The sequence below is a fragment of the Ruditapes philippinarum genome, unplaced genomic scaffold, assembly GCF_026571515.1.
Source record: "Ruditapes philippinarum isolate M1 unplaced genomic scaffold, ASM2657151v2 ctg9349_1_1_1_1, whole genome shotgun sequence".
NCBI lineage: Eukaryota > Metazoa > Mollusca > Bivalvia > Venerida > Veneridae > Ruditapes > Ruditapes philippinarum.
In genome coordinates this window covers 1-11,034 of record NW_026857350.1, presented here as the reverse complement: position 1 = coordinate 11,034, position 11,034 = coordinate 1, and the positions used below count along the sequence as shown (strand labels likewise).

The 11,034-nt window shown below is 33.1% G+C and overlaps 1 protein-coding gene across 1 annotated transcript; it reads left to right on the top strand.

Annotated features, from left to right (window-relative positions):
• Positions 1 to 1,969: 1,969 nt before the first annotated feature.
• Positions 1,970 to 10,883, top strand: LOC132749450 (uncharacterized; the record flags this gene model as incomplete). The annotated part of the gene is made up of 2 exons (XM_060739195.1): positions 1,970 to 2,428; positions 10,813 to 10,883. Coding segments are annotated over exons 1-2 (360 nt in total), but the record flags the coding sequence as incomplete, so codon positions are not given.
• Positions 10,884 to 11,034: the final 151 nt, after the last annotated feature.

The following is an 11,034-nucleotide window of genomic DNA, read 5'->3' as shown; positions in this document are numbered from 1 at the left end:
TTTTATCTTAACCAACTTTAAATCAAGAAACATACCTTTACCCAATTAATTAAAGAGCGAAAATTTCATATTTAACTACTTTAATTCAAAAATCATACCTTTATCTCATTAATTCAAGACCCATATCTATCCCCTTCATACATGACTTCATTCAAAGACAAGCACCTTATTTGAACCGCCAAAATTCTCTGAAGCTTGTTGTATAGGGAATCCTTTCATGACATTATTTATTTTTCTCTCTATCTCATACAAGATGGTTACTAAGCAACAAGAACAGTAACTAAAACTATCACTAAATGTGATTAATACCCCCGCAAGACTGCTTCGGAAATGAGGAAGTTCACTAGTAACAGAATACCTTGCAAAAGAATTGAAATAGAGTTATGGTTGTGGGCAATTAAAGATAGTTGTGGTTCTTGTATGTTGCATTTCCTTTCAATGTGGTTGACCATTGATGAAGTTTTATTAAATTACTCTGTAATAAGTCCAGAAAGAGTTACGCTTCTTAAGCACTGCACTTCCTCTCATTGCGCTTGACCATTGTATGAAGTTGCATTGAATTCTAAACATTAGTTTTTAAGTTATGCACCGGACAAGGAAAAGGAACCAAGGGCAATAACTCTACAAATACTGAAGATGGAGTTATGGTTATTGTACACTGCACTTCCTCTCATTGCGCTTGACCATTGTATGAAGTTGTATTGAATTCCAAATACTAGTTTTCAAGTTATTCACTGGACAAAAAAGTAACAAAGGGCAATACCTGTAATTAGTCCAAATAGAGTTATGGTTCTTGTGCACTGCACTTCATCTCCCTGCCCTTGACCATTGTATGAAGTTTCTTTGAATTCCAACCATTCATTTTCAAGTAATGCACTGAACAATAAATAGTTACAAAGGGCAAAAACTCTGAAATGAGTCAAGAAAGAGTGATGGTTTCTGTGCACTGCACTTTCTCTCAATATAACTCTATAATTACTCTTGACAGAGTTATGGTTCTTGTGCACTGCACTTCCTCTTATTGTGCATGACCATTGTATGAAGTTGTTTTGAATTCCAACCGGTACTTTTCAAGTTATGCTCCGGACAAGGAAAAGTATCAAAGGGCAATAACTCTGTAATTTGTCAAAATGGTGTGATGGTTCTTGTGCACTGCACTTCCTCTTAACGTGCTTGACGTTTGTATGAAGTTGTATTGAATTCCAACAAGTAGTTTTCAAGTTATGCTCAGGACAAGGAAAAGTCACAAAGGGCAATTACTCTGTAATTAGTCAAGATGGAGTAATGGTTCTTGTGCACTGCGCTTCTTCTCAATGTGCTTGATCATGGTATGAAGTTGTATTGAATTCCAATTATTAGTCTTCAAGTTATGCTCCGGACAAAAAAAGCAATGGAAAAGTAAAAGGGCAAAGGGTAATAACTTTAGATAGAGTTAGGGTTCTTATGCACTGCACTTCCTCTAATTGTGCTTGACCATTGAATGAAGATGTTTTGAATTCCAACAAGTAGTTTTCAAGTTATGCTCTGGACAAGGAAAAGTAACAAAGGGCAATAACTCTGTAATACTAAGTCAAGATGGAAATATGGTTCTTGTACACTGCATTTCTCTGAATGTGCTTGACCATTGTATGAAGTTATATTGAATCTCCAGACAAGGAAAAGTAACAAAGGGCAATAACTCTGTAATTAGTAAAGATGGAGTTATGGTTCTTGTGCACTGCACTTCCAATCAATGTGTTTGACCATTGTATGAAGTTGTATTGAATTCCAACCATTAGTCTTCAAATTATGCTCCGGACAAGGAAAATGCAATGGACGGCCGGACCGACCGACCAACCACCGAATGACTCCTATATACCCCCCAAACGAAGTTAATAATTATATCTTTCAAATAGATTTAATACAATCTGAGGTGGTCTGTCTTTAGAAGGTGTATGATATATATATAATGTGGAGATATGAGGATAAAATTGATTACCTGTACCGGATAAAACCTGTACCATATTATTTAGTTAAAAATTTTCAGACTGTTTGGTTAACAGGTCCAACGTAATAATAGTTTATAAACTTATTCTTATTTATAACTTTATTCTTGTTGGTTATATTAGCGGACATTGTAATTTCAAATTTTATTGAAAAATGAAATTTCTTCTATTTATACTCGTTATCATAGATAACTTGAATGTGGCTCTTGCCAACAATGATAATTGTGGATTAAATGATCTGAATGCGTTAATGGTACGTCTGCGTCAACTTCGAACAGAATTTAACGCCTTGAAAACCCAGCACGAAGCCACTCAAGCAGAAATTAAAGTTCTAAAGGAAGAAAACAGAAAACAAGAAACAGAACTTGAAGAACTAAGACAAGATGTCAACAATAAATCTTTAGAAATAGCGGCAATATCTAAAGATATAGAAATGATCAAAGGTATTCTATTTACTATTAAAGCATTTATTCTAAGATTATTAGTGCTTAAAGGGGACTCGGCACTGGGGTATTTTTTAACATGGAGGGGTCAGAACTTTTTCTTCAAGATATTTATTACCATTTGATGTAGGTCTATACCAATACTATGTACACAATTTCAGAACATTTTCTCACTAACTTTTTCCATAGTTATCATTTTTATTGCAAAATGCAAAATGACTTAAAAATGAAAATTAAAACTCAAATTGGGCTTAAATAGCTCTAAAATCAATTTTCTGTTTATTTCTGAGTATATTTCTTCATGAATTATATTTCCATTTTAGATTCCCCAGTTATTTTATGTAAGATTTTAAAATTTTATGTCTTTAAGATTTTGGACCTCAAAAAAGCTTCTTTTAAAATGTTCAGAGCTATAAATTTTATTAATAATAATGAACTGTTTTAACACTTCTATTGATTTTTTTATACTAATTATCTTCAGCAGGGGGACAGCAAACTAGGTATTATTGTACAATATCAGTTATTGAGTGGACATGAAATGTACCCTTTGACTTGACCTCTAAGTGTGACCTTGACTTTATGGGTAGCAACCCAATAATTAAACTCACATCGTCTCATTATAGTGATTACTTGTTTTAAGTAATTTCAAAAAATGTTCAGCTGTTTAAAAAGTTACGAGTTGATAATTGGTAAAAGTTCTAGCAACGTCATTTTGGGGTATTTCGAATCCAAACTGATGAGAAATATGTTGTACGTGGCATAGCATTCTTCGATTTTTGAAAAAGAAGCATATTCTTTAAAATCGGATGTTTTTATAAACTGAATTTACATTTTTCTGCTTTGTTTTGGTTGATGTGTCGATGGCTCTGAGATTTAAACAGATCTCCAAAATGTGAATGAGCCGCTGTAAAGTAGGCTTGACAAAGGGCGCATCAAATACAGATTAGTTCAAAACAACTGCAATTTGTCCACTTACTGTTACCTTGAGTAAACATTTCATTGATTTTGATACTAAATTGGATCATTTTTTTTTATTTTGTTAACCGTTGATTTTTATCGAAACTATGTCATTCTGTGACTCAAACATTTTCAAGCACTTTTTCAGCAAATTTAAGCACTCTTTGCGCACTTTTCAAGACAGTAATCAAATCAATGACTTTAAAGCACTTTTTTTTAGAAAGGGACTCAAATTTAAGAACTTTTTAAGACTGAACAATCCCTGAAATAAAACTAAATAGTACTTTTGTTGTAAAAAAAACCCCAATTAACTCGCTCTCGGGTGATAACGAGACGAAAATATACCCTATGAGAAACTAGAAATGTGTCACCACTGTTCTGTCAATCTTATGACTCTAGGTCAAATATTTTTTGAAAACTAAAAATCTTTTACTAAGTAAAGGGCAAGAACTTAACAAATACTGAATAAATCAACAAGCAAACCCCAAGGTGCATAAGTACACATGCTGGCCAACATTCTTGTAAACTTTCAGGCCTACAAGTGAAATACTTTTTGAGCTATGCATGAACAAGTTGAAAATTGCAAATTTATACTAGGGCAATAACTCTAACAAAACTGAAAAAAAACACATGCAAACCCCAGGTGCATAACTTCACAGTGATGTTAATCATTATTCCTGTAAAGTTGGTTGTTTCTAATTCAAGCACTCAAGGAACAAATAACACAACATAATGCAATGGTTTTTACTAAGTCAAGGGCAATAATTGTAGAAATATTGGATTAATCGACAAACGAAACCCCAGGTGCACAAATACATATGCTGACCTTTTAAATTTCTTGACTCTAGGTTAAATACTTTTGTGAGCTTCACATAACACAAATTGAAATTTACAAATTTTCACTAAATCAAGGGAAAAAATCTGCAAGCAAAACCCCAGGTGCACAATTACACATGCTGAGCAACATTCCTGTAAGGTTTCATGACTCTAGGTCAAATACTTTTTGATATATGTGCGACACAAGTTGAAAATTGTAAATTTTTACAAAGTCAAGGACAATAACTCTAAAAATACTAAACATAATTATACACATGGAAATACCAAAGTGCACTGCACAACTACACATGCTGATAAACATTCCTGTAAAGTTGTATGACTCTAGGTCAAAAACGGTTTGAGCTACATGCGACACAAGTTAAGAATTCAATATTTACTAAGTCAAGGGCAATAACTCTAATAAAAAAGAATAAATCCACAAGCAAAACCCCAGGTGCACAACTATGCTTGCTGTTTGTGACGGAATTATTCTTGAAACCGTTTCTTCTGATTTTCTTTAAAGCCATGTTCAGGGGATATTTTCCTTGATTCTATATTAAACAATGCACATTGCTGCTCCTGTCCAGCCAACAATTAGACATCCTTGTATGGATTATCAAAATAAATTCATGTGTGTTTCTTTAATAAATATTTGGGCATAGTGAAAATATTAGAAGTGCTTGTTTAAGTTTCTTTCTTCACACGTGTAACATTCTTGTTGTAGTACCATGCTTCATTGTAAATCATAGGAATGGTTCCTTTGCTAGGCACTGCTTCGTCGGCATTTGTCTGTTTCCATTGACAAAATTCTTTCCATAGAGTCATATTATCCACCTGGTGGTTAAATGACAATTTTAGAACTGTAAACAAAGGGTGGTCAGGAAAAAGTAAACAATGTTTACCCCACTTCTAATGTTTGTTTGAAAACGTTTTTGGGGTTTTTTGTTCTTGTTTTTTTGAAAAAGAAATACTCATCTATTAGTTATATTAAACAGATATTGACGACTGTACTCCTGATCCATGTCAGAACGGGGCAGCATGTGCAGACGGCGTTGACTCCTATACGTGCATTTGTGTCGCCGGATATACAGGAACTAATTGTGAGACAGGTAATACAAGTTGTAAGATAAGGTTTACATGAAGTTTTTATAGTCAAAACTAAAGCCTCTAGTGGGTTTTTAGAATCATGTTGTAACTTCAATCTATATAAAATAAATATTTAAGTAGAAAGCTCAACTGCTAATGTAAAATAAAAATTTAGTCAAAAACATGTGTTATGTGACTATAAGTCAAATTGGTATGAACAGAATCAACACACCCCTCCAAATGGGCCTTCATGTCACCATATGGATCACAAGTGTCTGGAAAATCATGGGTTATTATACATGTAAACAAATATGTGTTTAATTTATTTCAAAAGGTATCTTCTCGTCTGACTGCATTTACAATACATTTCGCGACTCAGTTCTAGGTTTGTTGTAAACAATAATTTTTTTTCTCATATACCGTTTTCAAACATCAAATTATAACATTAAAATTATGCCTGCAATTTGTACACCTATTTTTAATCAACGTTCATTACTAAACTGCTTTAATTAATGTTGACATTTTTATATAATGCAAAACCAGAAAATTTCATCATTTGGGCCTCTCATTAGATTGATATTTTTTTCTAAAATAAGGTAAGATGTTCTGTTTAATCATCATATTCAAACATATACCTTTTTGTCATTTCAAAAAGCAACACATTATGTTGGCCTGGTGTAAGTTGCATTTTTGTGTTCTGATATTTTCATGTTTTTTATTTTGTTTTACTGATACTTTACATGTTGAAAAGTGAATGCCTGTTTTAGGCTAGCACAAAGGAAAGCGAAATATAAACTCCTGTAAGGTGTGCTTTGTTGACTTCTACTTAGACTATCTTTATAATAAGTCACTTTTCATATAATCAAATATTGCAAATTTTCGAAAAGTAGACTAGTATATTAAATGTATTTAGTATTGAACTGTCATAGAAATTGTAACATTATTCATGTAAATTTTACACAATATGCCTTAGAATATTATAATACAATGTCATGTATCCTGTTATACATGATTGTTCTAATACTATCAACAAAATATGTCATTACAAACTGACATACTTGTGCTGTTTTGTCTTTTTATGTAAAACAACAAATGCCATTCAAGCCAATATGAAATATTTCATTCACCACTAACTTAAAGACATTATGTTTTACTTAAAATATATTCATGTACGAAATTTATACAAGTACAAAACTTGTAATAATTCAGATTGGCACTTTGAAAATCACACAATCATGCTAACTTATTGACGTGTAGCATAAGAGCGAATCAGGAAATATTACTTAAAGTCCAAATTTACGCTCAATATTTTTAAAAAAATCTCCATTTACTGTAAATAATTTATTTCTTTTAAAAAATGTCACCTTAAGAGAAATTATTATAATGAATATATTTCAATATTTCTGTAATTCGCTATACATGTGCAGTTTTTAAATTTAACCCCAGTGACCCATCGTTCCTTAAGAAATAAAGAAAAATACTTGAAAACAATAACAAGAGGGCCATGATGGCCCTAAGGTCGCTCACCTGTATGTAGGTCCCCGAAGCGGGGCCAGTTTAAACCCCAGGGCTTTTATTTGAACAAACTTGGAAGACACCTATAAGAAGACGTTTCATGATGTACACACTTATAATGAAAAACAATGATCTGCCCTCCCCTGAGTACCCCCCGGCAGGGCCAATTTTAACCAAGGGCTTTTATTTGAACAAACTTGGTAGACACCCATAACAAGATGTTTCATGCTAAACATCTAAGCTGTAGCTCATTGTGTTTTTTAAAAGAAGATTTTTTAAGTTTTTACTATACACATATAGTTGAAAACAATGACACCCCTGGGGCCGGGCCAGTTTTGACCCCAGGGCTTTTATTTGAACAAACTTTGTAAACACTTACTAGAACATGTTTCATGCTTAATATCTAAACTCTAGCTATTTGGGTTTTTTCAAAGATGTTTTTTAAGTTTTTCATATACACATATAAGGAAAATCAATGACCCCCGGGGCAGGGCCAATTTTGACCCCAGGGCTTTTATTTGAACAAACTTGGTAGACACCCATTAGAACATGTTTCATGCTAAATATCTTAGCTCTAGCTCTTTGAGTTCTTTAAAAGAAGATTTTTTAAGTTTTTACTATATACATATAGGGAAAATCAATGACTTCCCCGGGGCGGGGCCAATTTTGACCCGAGGGCTTTTATTTGAACAAACTTGGTAGACATCCATTAGAACATGTTTCATGCTAAATATCTTAGCTCTAGCTCTTTGAGTTCTTTAAAAGAAGATTGCTTAAGTTTTTACTATATACATATAGGGAAAATAAATGACCCCCTGGGGCGGGGCCAATTTTGACCCCAGGGCTTTTATTTGAACAAACTTGGTAGACACCCATTAGAACATGTTTCATGCTAAATATCTTAGCTCTAGCTCTTTTGGTTCTTTAAAAGAAGATTTTTTAAATTTTTACTATATACATATAGGGAAAATCAATGACCCCCTGGGGCGGGTCAATTTTGACCCCAGGGATTTTATTTGAACAAACTTTGTAAACACTTACTAGAACATGTTTCATGCTTAATATCTAAACTCTAGCTATTTGGGTTTTTTCAAAGATGTTTTTTAAGTTTTTCATATACACATATAAGGAAAATCAATGACCCCCGGGGCAGGGCCAATTTTGACCCCAGGGCTTTTATTTGAACAAACTTGGTAGACACCCATTAGAACATGTTTCATGCTAAATATCTTAGCTCTAGCTCTTTGAGTTCTTTAAAAGAAGATTTTTTAAGTTTTTACTATATACATATAGGGAAAATCAATGACTTCCCGGGCGGGGCCAATTTTGACCCGAGGGCTTTTATTTGAACAAACTTGGTAGACACCCATTAGAACATGTTTCATGCTAAAATATCTTAGCTCTAGCTCTTTGAGTTCTTTAAAAGAAGATTGCTTAAGTTTTTACTATATACATATAGGGAAAATAAATGACCCCCTGGGGCGGGGCCAATTTTGACCCAGGGCTTTTATTTGAACAAACTTGGTAGACACCCATTAGAAACATGTTTCCATGCTAAATATCTTAGCTCTAGCTCTTTTGGTTCTTTAAAAGAAGATTTTTTAAATTTTTACTATATACATATAGGGAAAATCAATGACCCCCTGGGGCGGGTCAATTTTGACCCCAGGGATTTTATTTGAACAAACTTGGTAGACACCCATTAGAACATGTTTCATGCTAAATATCTTAGCTCTAGCTCCATGAGTTCTTTAAAAGAAGATTTTAAATTTTTACTATATGCATATAGGGAAAATCAATGACCCCCTGGGGCGGGGCCAATTTTGACCCCAGGGCTTTTATTTGATCAAACTTGGTAGACACTCATTAGAACATGTTTCATGCTAAATATCTTAGCTCTAGCTCTTTGAGTTATTTAAAAGAAGATTTTTTAAGTTTTTACTATATGCATAAAGGGAATATCAATGACCCCCTGGGGCGGGACCAATTTTAACCCCAGGGCTTTTATTTGAACAATCTTGGTAGACACTCACCTAGAAGATGTTTCATGCCATATATCTAAGCTCTAGCTCTTTGGGTTTTTTAAAAGAAGATATTTAAAGTTTTTTCTTTTGGTTGCCATGGGAACCAGAGTTCTGCATGGAATTAAATTCTTTGAACAATTTTCAAAGGTGACCACCAAAGGAACATTCCTGTGAAGTTTGGATGAAATTGGCTTAGTGGTTTATGAGAAGATGTCATTTAAAGTAAAAGTTTACGGAAGGACGACGGACGACGGACGGACGACGGACGGACGCCGGACGAAAAGCGATCACAAAAGCTCACCCTGTCACTGTGTGACAGGTGAGCTAAAAATACATGAAAATAGAGAATAATTACATGAACTCACATAACTTTTATAAAGTAAAATACAAAAGCAGAGAAATACAATAAACATAGTTCAGCAATTTTTTTTCTTCTGATTTTGGGTGAAATGATCCCACCCACCCACTTTGGACACAGTATTAATTCAATTTGTACAAAACTTCAGTCTGACCTTAATTCCATACAAAGGTGGTGCAACAGGAATTCAATGATTCCAAATGCTAATAAAACTAAAGCTTTGTTTATTTCACCTTCAAATAATATCTACAATACTATCAGTAATTCTAGTGATTTCCAGATCACTCTTCAAGATGAAAGCTTACAATTTTCAGAAACAGAAAAACTTTTTGGTGTCCATGTTGATCATACACTGAACTGGAAAACACAAGTCAAAATGTAACTGAATAAATGCAATTTATTACTATACCTTCTTTTGAGAATAAAACAATTTCCAAATGTTCATGTAAGGAAATTTTTCTTTAATGCATACATTCTTCCCCACTTAGACTATTGTTGCACTATTTGGGGAAATTGCAGTAAGGAACTCCTAAATGACCTGTATAAATTTCAAAAACGAGCAGCACGAATAATTTTGGACAAAGATTTTGATGCAGTAAAAAAGCGTTTTTAGTGTACAAGTCCCTTAACAATCTTCTCAAAATCTTTTTACATACACAGAAAATACACAATTAAGATCATATCAACAAAAACAACTTCAAATCCCAAAACCTAGACTTGAGTTCTGCAGAAAATCTTTATCATATTCTGGGTCAAAACTTTGGAATTCTCTTCTCTTAGATATCAGAAATTCCACAAATTTACAGTCGTTCAAAAATAATTACTTGAAATGGTGGTTCTCTGGTGGGAATAAAACACATCAAGTTGTATTATAAAATGATGAATGTATATCTGAATTGCAATGTTTATATTCTTATATAATTTTTTTCCCTAGATTTTCATTTTACATGTTTCTTAACTACATTGAATTTGTAATTTTGTTGTTGTTTATCATACCTTTTGTTTGTAAATGTTTATATTATGTACATTGTATATTTGATAGAGGCTCTTAGGGAAGACTGGGCATGCCTTACTATGTTGCCTCTTTAAATAAAGTCTTTATTATTATTATTACTTTAACTTACAAATTGTGCGATTTCTTCCATTTTTTTTTATTAAAGCAAGCTAACTTAAAACACTCATAGTATTTATGAAAAACAAAACAATATAAGAATGTTCGTAGCTACTTGGAATATTTTAACTGTATTAGAAAAATGTGCAAAAAAAGGCATTTTTCTTGAACATTTTTGAAAAGTTTAGGACAGAAACCTGAAAAGCTATATATTTCATTGTTATCACATTATAACTTGATTATTTCTGAAATGTTTGTACACCTTTTTATCAAAAACAGCATAATCTTTGCTGTAAAATTTACTTTAATCGGATATATATCCGTATTGCATAAAATCGGCGGCCATATTGGACGCCATCTTGAATTATGAAACATTGTGAAAGCAAAATTTTGTAAGATTTGGATTTTTGTACAGGAGAGACTATATGCTTGCTCTGGTTTAAGTTTCAGATTTTGACAAAAATTTGATTAAATGGCCATTGGCTCTTAGGCTAATTATGTGTTTCTTTTTCTGCAGCCATTTGGTACTTTTTCCAAGAAAGCTACTATTACAGAAGTACAAAAGCTCTGAACTGGCTTCAATCTGAGGTAAGTATTACATGGTTTAGACATATGTTTTTAAGCTCGATTGCGAAGCAAGTTCTTGCAACTTATATTAATCACTTTCTAGTCCGCTTCCTGGAACCAACCAATACTGGTGTCCGTATGAAGAAACATGGTCGTGACCCGAGTAGGGTCG